The sequence below is a fragment of the Sceloporus undulatus genome, chromosome 4 (assembly GCF_019175285.1).
Source record: "Sceloporus undulatus isolate JIND9_A2432 ecotype Alabama chromosome 4, SceUnd_v1.1, whole genome shotgun sequence".
Lineage (NCBI taxonomy): Eukaryota > Metazoa > Chordata > Lepidosauria > Squamata > Phrynosomatidae > Sceloporus > Sceloporus undulatus.
Window position 1 is genome coordinate 223,664,264 of NC_056525.1, and position 16,688 is coordinate 223,680,951.

The window sequence follows — 16,688 nt, forward strand, 5'->3', positions numbered from 1 at the left end:
TTGCCAATATTGAACGAGGTCATGAGACAGTCCTGGATTAAGCCAGCATTGGTACCAGAAGCTTCCAAATGATTCGACATTTATTTATTTATTTATTTATTTAGTGCTGTAGATTTGCACAGCGCTGTACATAAAACAATAAATATATAAGAGAAAGCCTGCCTATGGCGTACAATCTAAGAGATAATAGGATAATACATATAAAATACATAGCAATACAGGAAATGGTTCAATAAAAGAGGGAACAAAAGAACATCACATTTTCCAGGATTCAGCTTGAGGTATTGAAAAGGTATCCTGCCTTTTCAATCACCCAGTAAATAATTCAGTAGTGGTCAAAACTTCCTAAACTAAGACAAATGGACAGACATTCTGCAGCAGTAGAGAAAGCATGAAAGAGACTTGGCATTTTTGGTTGCAGGTTATATTCTTCTCCATCCTTGGTGGTGAAGCCCTACATATCAGCCTACCAAAAATTTCTGTGGGGTAAGATGGTGCCATTCATTCCAAGTCTTCCTGAAGATCAAAGAAATACAGTGATGACTTTCTACCAATAAGCACAATCCTTGGCCATATAACAAATCCACTCACCTTAACACACAGTGGATTGTGCATCAACATTCTGGGGCAGTAGCTCTATGCCATTATGCCTGACATGCTCTAATTTTTCTGAGGATATTTGTAGGTGAGTAGAGGATCTTCCTTTTGATGGTGGTGGGTTTTTTAATGCCAAAACAGATGAATCACTATACCACCCCTGCACATCCTGAGTGAATGCGAAAAGATGGGCATTTCTAGACGACACCACTAGCAGTGCTTTGTCAGCCATTTGTGGCATTGACAATAAATCATCTTTCTCCAGGCGTAAGTGACCGTCGTCAGCATCTCTCCAATCCTCACAATATTCCCCTACCTTTTCAAAACACTCTTTCAAGCAGCAGAAACATCAACAGATGTCTTCTATAAACTCTTCCACATCATCTAAATCTCAGTTTTGACTTCTCACTTCTAACAACTTCTCAGACAAATTCCTCTTTAGACATCCCAGATCCACTTTCATCATGGGCGCCCAAGTTGTACCACCATTATTTTGCCTGGTGGACCATCACCACAGATCCCTGGGTTCTTACCATTGTCTGTCTGGGTTACAACATCACATTCTTAAATATTCCACCCATTGATGTGTTTTGTTGCACTCCTCCATTGAAGACACTGCTGGAAGAAATAACCTCTTTGCTCCAAAACGGTGCCATGGAGAAGATTCCATGTCAATGTAAAGATGTTACATCTCTTCTGGAGCCAAATCAAGGTCCTCCCACAGCGTCTAAACCTGATTTCACATTCTCAAAGACATGTACTCTACCCAGACATCTCAATGCTTCATCTAACAGCCAGGAGGGTTCAACACTGAGGTCCCCCAAAATACAACAGGTTCTTTCTGCAGCCAGGAAAGACTTAACTAAATGTCCTTATGAATATAAATGGAAATGTTTTTGCTCCTTTGCAGCATCTAAATTGGAGCCCTCTTCAACTCTCAACTATCTTATCCTTCCTTTTTGCATCTAAATGGGCAGGGGCTATTTTTCTCCTCTTTGAAAGTGTACTTAGCACCATAGTAGCCTATCATCCACTGGCTTCTATGGCTGCTACATTATTCTCCAATGCAGTCGTCAAGAATTCCTTACAGGACTGGCTCACTTTTATCCATCTTTACTCTGCCAACTCCACCTTGGTTAATGTATCTGGTACTCTGTCAGATGTACCAGATACATTAACTCTGTCATCTCTTTGAACCTTTGGCATCTGTGGATGATAGGCTGATTACTTTGAAAGTTGCCTTTTTGGTGGCCATCACTAGCATCTGATCTGTCTGCCCTGAATTCATATGAATCATTACTCAGGTTCCACTGTGATGAAGTTGTCCTGGGTCCTGATATTTCCTTCCTGCTGAAAGTTGTTTCATAATTCCATCTTAATCAGGATATTGTATTGCCAGTGTATTACAACCTTGGAGAGTCTATGCATTCTCTGGATATGCACCAAGCATTGGCCTTCTTTATTAAACACACTGCCTCATTTTGTCTTTTTAATAGACTTTTCATTTGCTATGGTGGTCTTCGGAAAGGACAACAGGTGTCTTCTCAAAAATTTGAGAAGGGGGTCGTCCAGATGATTTGATTTATGAAATGACTAAAAGATCAGTTCCTCAGGGTCTGCCAGCACACCCCACTAGAGCGATGGCATCATTGGCTGCCCTGCTTCATGGCATTTCCTTATTGGACTTGTGCAAAGCTACTACATGGTCACAGCTTTCTACCTTTATTCAGTACTATAAATTTGATTGGAAATCCAGGGCAGATGCCAGCTTTGGATGGCAGTTCTCTTGTCTGTTCTCCAGCAATGTGATGCACTGACCTCTGGTAAACTTCAGTCACTCATATGTGTAAGGCACAGAGACCACGAAGAAGGAGAGGTTGCTTACCTGTAATTGTGGTCATCTGTGCCCTCACATGAACACACCCTACTCACCTCTTTCAGGTCCCTGCATATTTCACAGCAGACTTTGAAACTGTGGGCTCGGACATGTGTGGTAGGCACAATGGGGTAAGGTATTCCCACCAAGCTACTCAGCTCTAGAACTTTCTAAATGGAGTCTGTGCAGGCACAAAACCTATTTATGGACATAGGTGACCACTTAGGTTCTCAAAGGACCAAAGTTACAGGTAAGCAACCTTTTCTTCTTCCTGCAAAAACAAGACCAGAAGCAGACTGTGCTACAGAGCCTGAACTTCAAAAATTAGAGTAAAGCTACAGAAGAACATTAAATAAATCATCAAGCCAAAATACAACCTCAAGAAAATCTGAGTAAAAAAATAAATGTACACTATTAAGCCTAATTGACTGGGAGCCAAAAGAACCCTTGACCGAAGCCAGGAACAGTGTGAGAAAAAAAATGCAAAAAGACACTATCTGCATCCAGAAACAAAGAAAGACTCATTCAATGACAGATGAAATTCTTCAAGCAGTTAAGGACAGATGACAAGCTAGAATGAAAGGTTAGAGAAACAGTCAGAACTTTGAATGCTAGTTTTCAGAGCACAGTGAGAAAGGAAAATACTATACAAAGAAATAGAAAAAGACAATGAAAAAGGTATAACAAGAGACTTCTTCCACAAGATCCAAGAAATCAAAGGGAAGTTAAGTTTGACCAGAAGGGAAATACTTTACATGATCCTCCCCAAAAAAGATGATGGTAACTACACTGAAAAACAGTATAAAAAGATGACAGGATGATAGATTCATTCAAAGAAGAACCATTTGAAAATGAAGATATCATTTTAGAAAGTGAAGTGAAAGCTACAGTCAGAACAATAAACCAGCAGCAAGAGATTGCATACCAGTACAGCTACTTTAAGCTGCAGAGACAGAATGCACTCAAGTTCTAAATAAAATCCTTCAATAAATATGGGAAACAAAACACAGATTGGAAATGCTCACTATACATTCCAGAAAGAGGACCCTAAGCAATGCAGTAACCTCTGGATCATTACTTTAATCTCCCATGTAAACAAAGTGATGCTCAAAATTCTGACTTTCACTATGTTATTGCTCTGACAGTGAGAAATGCCACTGGGTCCAGAAAAAGAAGAGGCACTAGACTGAATAGAGTTCACCAAGGAATTTCAAAAGAAAATCAGCCTCTCCTTTCTAGAATATGGCAAAGCGTTTGATTGTGTAGATCATAAAAAACTATGGATCACTCTTAAATGGGTGTGGTTGACCTGATGTATAACTCGGGACAAGAGTCCAATGTCAAGATATACTAGGAGAAATAGAATGGTTTTCATTTGGCAAGGGAGTCAGGCAAGAATGCACTTTATCACCATATTTGTTTAATTTGTATGCTGAATGTATCAGGAGGAAAATTAGATTAGGCTTGGAGGAAAGAAGTGTGAAAACAGGAGGAAGTAACATCATATGCAATTATGCAGATGACATCATACTACTAGTAGAAAATAGTAAAGTCTTGGAATGACTAATAATTACTACAGATGATTTACACAACTTTAACGTACATTATGTAGAAAATACTTAAAAGATTTTCTATACTTTGGCTCAGTGACTAATCAGAATGAAGACTATACTCAAGAATCTGAAGAAGGCTAGGATTTGGAGGGACAGCTATGAAGGAAGTAATCAAGATCTTCAAGTATAAAGCTATATCATGGAATACCAAAGTCAGAATTGTCCACACCATGTTTTTCCCCCAATTTCTATGACTGAGTGTGAAAACTGGAAGAAAGCTGATAGGAAGAAAATAAACTCATTTGAAATGTAGTGTTGGAGGAGAGTTTTACCCATACCATTTACATACCATAAATACCATACCATAAATTTACAGCGCTTTATAAATAAAGGTTAATAATAATAATACCATGGCCTGTTAAAAACAGAAGGAATGAGTCCTAGAGCAAATCAAGCTTGAACTTCCCCTAGAGGTTAAGATGATTAAACTGAAACTGTTTACTTTGTCCACATCATGAGAAGACATGACTTCTTAGAAAAGGCAATAATGCTTGGGAAGGTAGAAGGCAGTAGGAAAAGAGGAAGATCACATTCCAAAGGAATAGACTCAATGATGGAAGCCATAGTCTGAGTCTGTAAGACCTGAGCAGGACTGTTGAATAGGGTGACTTGGAGGTCTCTCATTCACAAGGCTGCTATAAGACAAAGTAGACAGCAGTTAACAACAACATTGTAACAAACTCATAGTTGAATTGAAATGCAGTTCTTCTGAATTCATATTTTCTCCAAATTTTTAAATGCTATTCTTCAGTCCCCAAAAGGATACATTTGAGAAAACTGTATGGAACTAGGTACATGTGGCAAAATGTACAAAAGAAATAGATTAGGAGAAATGGCTTGGTAAAATGTATGTATGAATATGCATTTAAGTCAATTATTTACAATCACAAATTGATTCAGAAACAAGATGGAGTTAGCATTCTGATTGAAATGTTGTCCATTGTAGAGAGTAAAACAGGTAGTAAGTGTTACAGATAGCAAAACAGATTCCTTTCTCCCAAGAGATAGTTGGATCTCTTTCTCTGGATGTCTTAAAAAAAGAAAAGGAAAAAGAAAGAGGCTGAGCAGTTACCTGCTGGAGTTGCTCTAGCTAGGGATCCTGCATTGAACAGAGGGTTGGATCTGATGGCCCATGAGGCCCTTTCCAGCTGGGTAATTCGGTGATTCTACTCCAGAGGTACTAAAGCTCATGCTTCAGCCATTTCTGCATATGGCTGTGAAACATGTAGGTTGCAGTTTTATACATGTCTGACAGTATGTTTTATTGCACTGTTGAAGACTATATACATAGCTGAATTTGTTACCTTTTGTAACATAATATGGTCCAGTAGAATAGCTTTCTAAATTTGTTGATTCCATTTGGGTGCCAAATATGAAGCTTTGATTCAGTTTCCTAAAAAGCCCATCCATTTATCATCAGAGTATTTTAACAAAATATTCACTTTTTAATATAGAAGAAAATGAAACTACTAGGTACATGCAATACCTTGTGGTCTGAGTCATAATAACACCAGGAGCAGCATTATACATTAATACTACTTTCAGTACAGTGCCATTATGACAAAATACAAGCTTATGTAGAACAATGTACTGATCCATTATGACAGGCACACTTTTGTTTGATGAACCTCAGTCTGGCAAAGATTCCATGTCTCAGTGATACACACTGCTAGAAAATTCTTTAGATAAAAAGAAAATGCTATAACAGTTTGATCTTTCATTATGCAACGGAATAGAGATTTAACACATATTGGTGTGGAATATATTCTTTCTCATGACCTATGTTTGCCTCTTTCCCCCCTGTTTCCTCCATCTTTTTCTGCTTCACTTTGAGACATAGAATACTGTGACTATAATCCATTTGGCACTGTAGGGTTCTCTTTTGAGCCTATCAGTACACTTCCTTAATTAGCTGGGACCTTGCTTATTCCCTTTTCCTAAGGGGCTAGAACTGCTTTCAGTGCATGGGCTTTACTAATAGCCTTCATTGTATTTTTTTTTACACGGGGAGTTTGTAAATGATTGAGACAATATTAAATGCTGAATCTTGAAAATTTAGATATTTTAAGGCCACGCTGTACTTTTAAGCAGCAGTTTTCCCTAACAGAAAAAGAATAACAGTACGATGATTTGCATTCATGGCTGGTTGTAATTTAGATTTTATCTGTTTTGCACAGCACACTATGAGACCTTAAACTGTGTACATTAGATGAACAGTCTTAAGCAAGCCATGGTCTTGCTGCACTGTACATGTATTAGAGTGCTAGGTCTACAATCCTGTTTTGCTAAGAGGGAAGATAGGTACAGAATATTTCATTAGTTTGATTGCTGCTCACAAACCTCCAAAGCTGTTGCAGATTTGTTGTGGTTTTTTCCCCTTCTATGGAGCACACTGTATATTTAAGCAAATTGTTTTGAAAGATTTTCCAAATTTGTATGATTAAATCATCTCAGTGGTTAGGATGAGCAATGTAATAGAACAATAACTGGGTGTAGGCTGTATGCTGTTCTCTGTAGGTGTATGTGGAGAATAAATTAAACTGGCAAAGGACAGAATTACCTTTCATCTTATGCAAGATATGATACAGCTTTTCTATTGTTACATTCTCCTTGCCGTGTGTTATCATTTAAAGAATATGCAGACTATTTTTGGTGGGGTCTTTCTGCCCTGTGCTCTGTGCTGGTGCCTTCAAATTCTGTAAGGGTGGAGGGAAGAGAGACCTATGTTCACTGTCATTGGTGTTAGTCATTTTTACAGGGGAGGAAGGGAGGAGGAGAAGCTGCAGAAATCCCTCTCCTCCTCCTCTCAAGCAGTAGTAACTGTGTGAGGATGCCATGTCCTCGTTTTTATTACTTCTGAGATTTTATTGCTGGCAGCCAGATGTGCTGAAACTCCTGATGACAGCATCTATACGCGGTATGTTTTTAAGAGGCTTAGAGAAATATGAACAGAGTACATGAAAGCCATACAGCTTCACGCTTCAGCTGGGAATGCCCAAAAAGATCGCTGCTGTTTGGAATTCTTGCGACAGTGAGGAGAAAGCAGTACGGGTGCTAAATCTTCCACGACAGAATTAGAAGAATAATGACTGTACAATTAACTGCCAACTCCTGCTCATTTAGTCACAGTTTTTATCAAGATCAGGAGAAATATGGAACTTGATTGGCATATCTGCATCTGATGGTGACTGCAAAACAGATGATTTTTTTGCACAGGTGGTAAGGAGGAATAGAAGGGAAGAGAGAAAAATGCAATTTGAGACATTGCGCCAGGTCTGCAATTCTGTATTATCTCATTTTCATGGGGTTTTCTCATCTCCTCCAAATATTTTACAAAATGATCTTTTTGCACAAACGTTGGATAATGCTAGGTAAGTAGGACTGTATCAATTTTTCCCCTTTCAGCACTGGAATCTTCATGACAGCAGCATGTGCATGGACTTGCTTTTCAATCAGTAACCACACACAAGCAGTCTTTGAATTATTAAGATATTCATAGAAGTAACGAGTCTTGTATTGGTCATCTGTTGCTTTGCATATGGTATTAAAATTAAACTTGCTATACCTGAATTAAATGACTGCATTACTGCAATAGAAATATAAAATATGCAGTGTGGGTATGTTTTGAAACATTTTAACTGGCATGAACACATCGATAACAGTAACTGTGGAAGCCACAGCCTTGTGAAATATTCATACAATGCAAAATAATTGCTCTTTGAATATGGCCATGCACAGGATTGTGACTACTTAACTATAAATAATTTGCTGTATGGAGTAAAGAGCAGTTTAGCACACAATTGGTAAAATCTGCAGAAGACATCTCTCTCTCTCTGGGAATGTGGGATGTCTTTTTGTGTTTAGTACTTTTCAATAATCTTATTAGGTAGACAAATTATGAATGATTAGCTGATGCTTTGTAGCAGGTCAAACAGTTTTAAACATTATTTAATTATGGGTTGCCATTGTTTTTCAGAGAAGTGATGGTGAGACTTTTGTTAATTACAGTGAATGGTTGTTAACTGTATTAGGTTCTTATATGTATTTAAATCTGTCCTCCATTTTATATTGGTATATTTTGTGGCATTCAATCAGTAGGCATCCCCCTTAATAAATAGCATTTAACATTTTTAAAAATGATTTGATATTGAAGGAGAGAAATAACCATATTTAATTGAAGTAATTTGTGAAGATGGACGAGGACATCAGAAACGTTATATAAAAGACAGAAAAGAGAGTAAAAGCATTCTCTTTCTTTCTCCCTGTCTTTCTCTGTCTCTGTGTGTTTCACCCTGAACAGCATTAAGTACATTACATACACTTAATCATAAAGTTGTTATGCCATTATTGATTACTGTTTTCAACTTTTACTATTTCAGTTGTCCAAAAATCATTTAAAGGGTTTTATTACATGTTTTGCCTCATTTTTGGCAGATAATTATTATTAGCAATAATTAAGCTTGTGACCTTTTCAGAATAATTTCACTATGCTTAAGAAATTGTGTAGCTACAAAGGTCAGTTTAGGGGATCACAGCATAATTATAATGTTTTACTTGGATTTATGATTTTTTTTTTAAAAAAAAAAACCACTCCAAAGTTTGTCAGAATGGAAATAAAAATTGGTTATCCATGTAAAGCACTGCATACCCCCAAGTACATCTCCCAAGGCCTGCAGGCTAGCTTACTGTTCCCAGCCATGCACAAATCTCTTCTGTTCTGCTCATGTCTGCTGTGTGGTTCCACTCAGAATACTGCATCTTGCTTTTTGTGAAAACACAGATTCCTTTTCTCTGGGTATTTTTTTTTTTGGGGGGGGGGGTCCTGTAAATCAAATGCTGCATTTAATATGCCTTTAATGTAACAATATGTATATTGTATGGGAATAGCAAATGAGAGAAGAACAGTATCCTTCAGCATTGCTTTATAATGTTAGTCTGAGGATTGTTTCACTTCTTCAAAGACTCCTGAGCTATTTTTCCATGCTATTGTGCTTTTGGGAAGAAGTCCATATTATGACTTCTACAGTGTGTATTGCATTAAGAATAGGCTAAGCCATGTCTGTGCTGCAAACTTTTAAAGGCCTATATCTGTACATAATCTGTGAGAGAAGGATATGATTTGAGTCTTCTTATTATAAGCAATAATAAATGGTAGAATTTATTTATGGTTCATTTGAGATGTTTGTTGTTTAATGTAACTATATCCATTTTGTTTTTTATTCTTTTCTTGATACTATCACAATAAAGTTATTTTTCATTTTTGATTGTTTACTCTTCTAATAGAGTATTCAGGCAGTGATCCTATGTGCACTTCCCTATGCACAGTCCCATTTTCCATCATAGGACTTACATCCAAGTAAATACACATAGGATTTGTGCTACTGGCTATTATTTTATTCAAAACTTAATTGGTAACTTGCTTGCATTTCATAACAAGATATAGAAGATTGAAGAAAAAGGCATGCAAACCTTTAAACCAATCTTAATTTACGTTCACATTTTAGAATGGAAGTAAAATTAGTTTTGCTTTTCTTGTTAAGCCAAGCCTGAGAGATTCCTTAGCAATTCTGATATTCAGAATGTTATGCTACAGAGAGTGTGCTACTTACCAGTAAGCACTGAAAACAAAACATTCATGTAAACAATGCATGGCCAGCATTTTTGTTCCATAGTGCTAATGTAACATAATGTTCTCTGTTCCTTGTGTGTGCTAGATTCTTTTTGGTACATTTCTTAGTATGTTTTCACATCTCACATGCACTGCATACAAACAGCATTTACCAAAGTGGCTCTCCCCCACCTCCCACTTAGAAGGCTTACTGAGTGGCTCTTCTTTTATTAGCTATATATTTAACTGGAGCCTCCTGTTTATATGCTAATCCTTTTGCTTCCACTAACCACACTGCAATGCTGCTGTGTATCGTACTATTCTGGCCTGCTCTCCTGTTGTGGTATGCTGTGCACTCCCAAGCATGTGTCACTTTCCTGCCATTCCTAACTCCATCTTGCTGAAGCAGCAGAATCTAGCACACATGCCCAGAGCTATTTCTTACAGTAGATCGTGCTAATCTGCATCTGTGTATATAATTTATTTTGGCCCTCATATTTCATTATACTGTTTCATTGTTGGAAAAAATCTCCTTTGGTTTTTGCTGCTTACAGAGTAAATTCATTTCTGTGTCTGTTATGTTCCAATTGCAATATAAGCTGTTGAAGAGAGAAATCTGTATGTGATTCTACTCTACATATTAATTCAGTGTGGTGCTGATTAAACACATTGGCTTCAGTCTAGTATAAAGGATGATTCTATAAGGTGTTATTGTTTTGTCAGTTTTGGATGATTCAGTCTTTAGCATTGTAAACTCAAAGCATCAAATTCCCTTCGATTTTATGCTTTATGAAAAAACCTTCATTTTGGAATAGCTTTTTACTTGCTATTCTTTCTTCAAAGCTGAATTTACCAATACTGGGCTACCAAAAGCTCTGTTTGTAGCAATATTCTTTAACTGCAGTGGAGTTCAAAAGTGCTTTTGGCATATTTTCATTGTGTAAGGATGTGGGCTTTTTAGCGACAAAAATTGCTACTAAATATGTGAGACAATATAACTCCCAGTTCTGCAATTTGCATTTGGCCTAATTTCTTATTCTTTTAGCATGAAAACATACAGCTTTCATCGTCTAGAACAGCTTTCTCCCCCATCTTTTTGTTTAATTGTTACTGTTAACATGAGCAGGCAATTTTTGTGCATCTTGGCCACTGAGGGGCATAAGACAACTAATGGTTCTGAGTATAGTCAAACATTCTTCTCATTAGGCAGTGCCTTTAGGAAGGACAACTAAGCTCAGTTTTGATGTATTGCTATTTATTTAGTCCTTCAATTAAAATACAAAAATGTTTCTCTTTTAAAAACAAATAACATAATTATCGTTTTCTTACAGTATGAATTTCAATGCTGATTTTTCAGATGAACATTTTGACCCAGATGAATATTTTCCAATGGGTCTGCGCCAGAAAAATAAATTATAAAAAGATGTAGGATATCCAGCCAGGAATACTGGCATGAATATTTTAAATGTGGTGATTAATATTTTGACACCGAAGGAACTATGTGTTACTTTAATAGCAGTTTTCTGATTCGATAACTGCAATTATTTTCCTTAATAAATCTGCTTACTTGCCATCAGATCTGATGTACCTGCTTTTTATTTATTTTTGCAATCTTATTTGCTTACAATAGAGTTAGTGTTGATTACCATGAATTACCAAGAGTAGTAACTGCAACTGTAAGAACAGTCTGCTGCCCCAACATTCAGCATTATGGGTAAAAGTAAAGGTTGCCCCTTTGACAAAATTGTCTAGTCATAACTGACTATAGGGGGCAGTGCTCATCTCTGCTACTAAGCTGAGGAAGCCAGCATTGTTAAAGACAACTCTTTGGTCATATGGTCAGCATGACAAAATATTGAGGCACACAGAGCACAGTTACCTTCCCACCAAAGTGGTACATAGAATCATAGAGTTGGAAGAGACCACAAGGGCCATCTAGTCCAACCCCCTGCCATGCAGGAAATCACAATCAAAGCATCCCTTACAGATGGCCATCCAGCCTCTGCGTTAAGACCTCCAAGGAAGGAGAGTCTGAGTGAGTGTGTTCCAATGTCGAACAGCTCTTACTGTCAGGACGTTCCTTCTAATTTTCAGGTGGGATCTCTTTTCCTGTAGCTTCCATCCATTGTTCCGTGTTCTAGTCTCTGGAGCAGCAGAAAACAAGCTTACTCCATCCTCAATGTGACACCAATTCAAATACTTAAACAGGGCTATCATATGACCCATTAACCATCTGTTTTCCAGGCTGAACATACCTAAGTCTTTCCTCATAAGGCATGGTTTCCAGACCCTTTACCATTTTGGTTGCCCTCCTCTGGACCTGTTCCAATTTGTCAACATCCTTTTTGAATTGTGGTGACCAGACCTGTACACAGTATTCCAGGTGAGGCCTGACCAAGGCAGAATAGAGTGGCACTGTTACTTCCCTTGATCTACACACTATACTTCTATTGATACAGCCTAAAATTGCATTGGCCTTTTTAGCTGCTGCGTCACACTGTTGATTTATGTTCAACTTGTGGTCTATTAGGACTCCTAAATCCCTTTCACATGTACTGTTATTAAGCCAGGTGTCTCCCATCCTATATCTATGCATTTCATTTTTCTGCCCTAAGTTCAGTACTGTACATTTTTCCTTGCTGAAATTCATTTTGTTAGTTTTAGCCCTGCTTTTCAGTATATTCAGATCTTTTTGAATTTTGATCCTGTCCTCTGGGGTATTAGGTACTTCTCCTAATTTGGTGTCATCTGCAAATTTGATAAGCATGATATACTTATTTATTTACTTGTACTTTTACATGCTTTCAAACTGCTAGGTTGGCAGAAGCTAGGACTAGTGATGGGAGCTCACTCCATCATGCATCCTTGAGGCTGTCAGGTTTAGCGTCTTCACCACTAAGCCAGTGCTCTATACTTATATCTAAACTCACTCTCTTGCCTTTTTAAACATTAAAGACCAAAATGGTAGAGATCCTCCTGAAATTATTGTCAAATTTTACTAGCTGTTATTTCTTTGTATAATTGTTATTCTTAAAAAGTGTACTAACACTCTTCATTTGATGAAAGAGCTGCAGTGATCGTTGAACTATCTGGTTATTTTCTTGAAGCAGTATCTTAAAAATAAATGACTACTGCTTGAAATTTTACAGTCTCAGCCCACTCTTCAAACAGTCTTAACGTGACCTCCATTTTCATAGGCTGTGCTTGTGTTCTTTTACCATATCAGTATTTTTCAATTTTCATTTTGTTGTCACTTTCAAATGCACAATGCTAATATTCAGGGTCTTCAGAACTATCAAGGCCACAAAAGTGTGCTGCAGCATAGAGGGAGACCTTTCCATCTGACACTAAATGTTACATGCATAGTTGCCATTGGTAAGCAGATGATCATTGCTGAAAAACACAAAAGAGAAAGACCAGCATCCTAAACAAAAAAGAATTATTTTGAGAACTATTACTTTGCTGCAGATATGTTTGCAGAAGGGAATGAGATTTTACAGATCTTAAAAAAAAGTATTTTATATCTCCCTTACCTACATATTTATTTCCAGTTACAAGCAAAATTGTGTAAGCTTATAAGTGGTAGACGTCATTTTTATCATAGCAAAGCCAACTATATGGAAGGACATAATGGAAATGCAAGAAGAAATACATTATAATTGTTTTCATTATGAAAAGTCCCAGGTATTACAAAGGGTACGAACAATAGCTGTGGGCACAAGATTCAATCTAGTTTAAACAAATGGCAGTTGATCTCTACCGTTCCCCCCTTGAGATCCTGTTCTTTTGTTACTGTATTAGTATCAAGCTTTGTTTACAGGAATTCTTTGCTGACTTACCAGCCAACTTTTCCTTTCTGCCTCTGTCAGTGCCTTGCTTGACAGGATGCAGTGAGACAAGCTGTCAGGACCATAGAAAAGCCTCCTTTAGGAGCAGTGGTAATTGAACTCCATCTGCCACCTGGCACAAGAGTAGGGCTCAGAGCCAGCGAGTCAGGGGTTACTGAAATATGTAGTAGCAGTCCCAAGCCAGGACAAGAGTCAAGCAGGGTCAGAACTGAGAAGTCAGAGATAATCCAGAGACAGAGTCAATAGCTATTCTGGGTGAGAGCCAAGTAGTGAAACTGAGGCAGAAATAGAGTCGGCTGAAGGAAGAAATGTGTTAGATCTCAGAATTTCAGGTAATAATAGAGTAGCAGCAAGCAAGGAAACGGAAAACATTATTTCAAGAAGCTGAATTATTATTTGGCATATTGAGAATCACAAATATGGTTTAGATGCAGGTATCTGTCCAGATATCAGGATTTTGAACTTGTTTGGCAAATATGTTGTGGATCAGGTGAAAATATTGAAACAAGTGGTAAGCTAATAAAGTTCATGATCTTTTCAAAGGTTTTAACAAAATATTTGCATATGTAAGTTACATAGTGTTTCCTATAAACATTACTAACATTACAGGAAAGGTTTTACAGGTGAGGGACTAAGAAGGGGGTTAACTTTGTTGCTTCTTTTCTCAAACTGGAGGGAGGGACAACACACTACATTGCAGTGTTTTGAAATCTTATTTTCTCTCTGTGTGTATAGTGTTGCAGGGGACATACAACCAGCTCTGCTAGGTCAGACCAAATGCTTGTCTAGTCCATCAGTTTGTTCAGGCTGGGGCTAAACACATGCTTCTGAGCAAACAATAAGCAGGACATAAGAAGAACAAACATCCCTTTTTAATTTTTGAGACAACTGTTATTGATGGCCATACAACCTCAGACGCTAGAGGTAATGTACAGCTATGATGGTACATCACCACTTGTACTTGTAAATTTGTTAAATCCCCCTTTAAAGCCATTCAAGTTGGTGGCCATCATTGTATTTTATGGAATAACATCCCAGAATTTGGTTATGTGCTGTGTACTTCCTTTTGTTTTTCTTGAATCTCCCACCATTTAGTATTAGATGACCTCAAGTTCTGTTTTTATGAGAGAGGGAAGAAATCTCCTATATTCTCTGTTTATTCTTGTTTATTTTTTGTCCTTGCAAAATAAGTAGATGTAATGTAGCACTGAGACCAGACACTGAGGTTCGTAGGATTACTATTTGTATCTAGTTGGATCACATCTGTAGGGTGGGAATAGAAGGCAGTGCTACCTTGGCTCTGCTGCTTTTTCAGAGAGAGTGACATTGGGTGATTTCTAGATGGTCATTAAGATGTGGGGTACCACAAGGTTCCCTTCAAGCAGAAAGTAAGTCCAGAACAACAAATTGTGCAGAAACACAGGCCTGAAGATCTTGAGACAAGTAATTTTTACTAAAACACAAAAGTGGGTAAAAAGTAGAGTCAGCAATACTGGTGGTCTCTGGATGACCTGAAGAAGATTGGCAAGGGTTTCTTACACTTTTTAAAACAGCTCTACCTGTTAAGGCTTGTATACCCACTTACTTGGGAGTAAGACTCTTTAAATTCAGTTGGACGTACTTCAGATTTAGAGCTTGGAAGAAATGCTTTACTTTTTGGTGTAGTAGTAGTAGTAGTAATAATAATAATAATAATAATAATAATAATAATAATAATGTTTATTTATATTTCCCACCTCTTCGAAGATCGAGCTGGGATCACAACAATAAAATATAAGATAATACAAATAATACAAATACTAATACAATCAATAAAACACTAATATTGAATTTACCAATTCCTATTAGTTCTCTAAAATCAATTTATCAGTAGTCAGTGATCATAGTTGAGAGTGGAATATTGTCATAGATTTTTATATAGAGTCTCATGGGTAAGCCCGCCAGAAGAGATCTATTTTGAGTGCCTTCTTAAAGGCCTCTAACGTAGTGATATAAGGGATCTCATCCGGTAGGCTATTCCATAATTTTGGAATTGCTGCTGTAAAAGCCCTGTGGAAAGTTGTCATTAACCTGGCATTATGGTGTTCCAGTAAATACTTCCCTGATGTTTTGAGAGTGAGGGGCGGATTGTGTAGGGAGAGGCATTGTCGCAAGTAACTCTGGCCCAAGTGATGTAGGGCTTTAAAGGTGATAACCAACACCTTGTATTGCACCCAGAAGCTGATTGGCAGCCAGTGAAGAGATTTTAGTACAGTATTGGTGTTATATGGTCAAACCTAGATGTGCAGGTGACTAATCTGGCTGCCGCATTTTGAACCAATTGAAGCTTCTGGACTTAGTACAAGGGTAGACCAAGTAGAGTGCATTACAGAAATCTAAACAAGAGATTACCAGTGCAAGTACCACTGCTTCAAGGTCCTTTCGGTCCTACAGCTGTGTGTAGACAGCTGCCTGGTGTTGTTGTGGAGTACTCTCAGTTTTCCTGAAAAATCCAGAGCAAATGATGAATTGTTTTACACCATTTAAAGACTGGTATGACTTGGATTCAGTGTGGAACTGGCTGTATGTAGTGAAGACAGTCTGCACTCAAATCAGGGATTGGGCCCTGCATTCTGTGGACAGGCCACTGTGGATGGAGAGGAGGAGTCCAGTTTATTTGGTCTCTATAGACAAGCTCCAAGTCGTTGCATTTGTAAAATCTGTAGGAAAGCAAGCAAATCTTCTTCTGTTACAGGCGGTGCTGGAAACAGACTTTCAAGTTATGCAAGTGCTTTGAGATAACCTATTCCTTAGTTTGCAATGCATGTTATATAGCCTTGAGCCATTATGTTGCACTTAGTTCCAGTTGGTGGACCTCAAGCCAAATGGCTAGACTCAATTAAAGAGGTCAAGGGCATAAGTCTGCAAAACTTATGCCCTTGACCTCTTTAATTGAGTAGTGGAAGACACAGAGTCTTGGAGATGTCTCATTCACAGGGTCATTGTGAGTTTAATCAAGAGTTTGATTAAAGTACATCCTGTAGGTTTTGCCACCCTGTTGAAATAAATTTTAAAGGTAAACATTTAGAAATGTATATCTTTAATGTCAGTTCAGCTATTGGATATTTAGGAAATGCCTCAATAGAACATATTTTCAGACAGAATTT

The 16,688-nt window shown here is 37.7% G+C and overlaps 1 protein-coding gene across 6 annotated transcripts in view; it reads left to right on the plus strand.

The window, feature by feature from the left end:
* RIMS2 (regulating synaptic membrane exocytosis 2) overlaps nt 1-16,688 on the plus strand; it is a 464,483-nt gene that overhangs the window by 144,279 nt on the left and 303,516 nt on the right. For 2 of the 6 annotated variants that reach the window (XM_042462974.1, XM_042462975.1), the window contains exon 1: nt 6,884-7,457. The exons of the other annotated variants lie outside the window; for them this stretch is intronic. In XM_042462974.1, coding sequence (XP_042318908.1) covers nt 7,336-7,457 — 122 coding nt within the window. In that variant the 5' untranslated portion in view covers nt 6,884-7,335. Of the gene's footprint in view, nt 1-6,883; nt 7,458-16,688 lie in introns of those variants that run through there. 6 annotated transcript variants of the gene reach the window in all.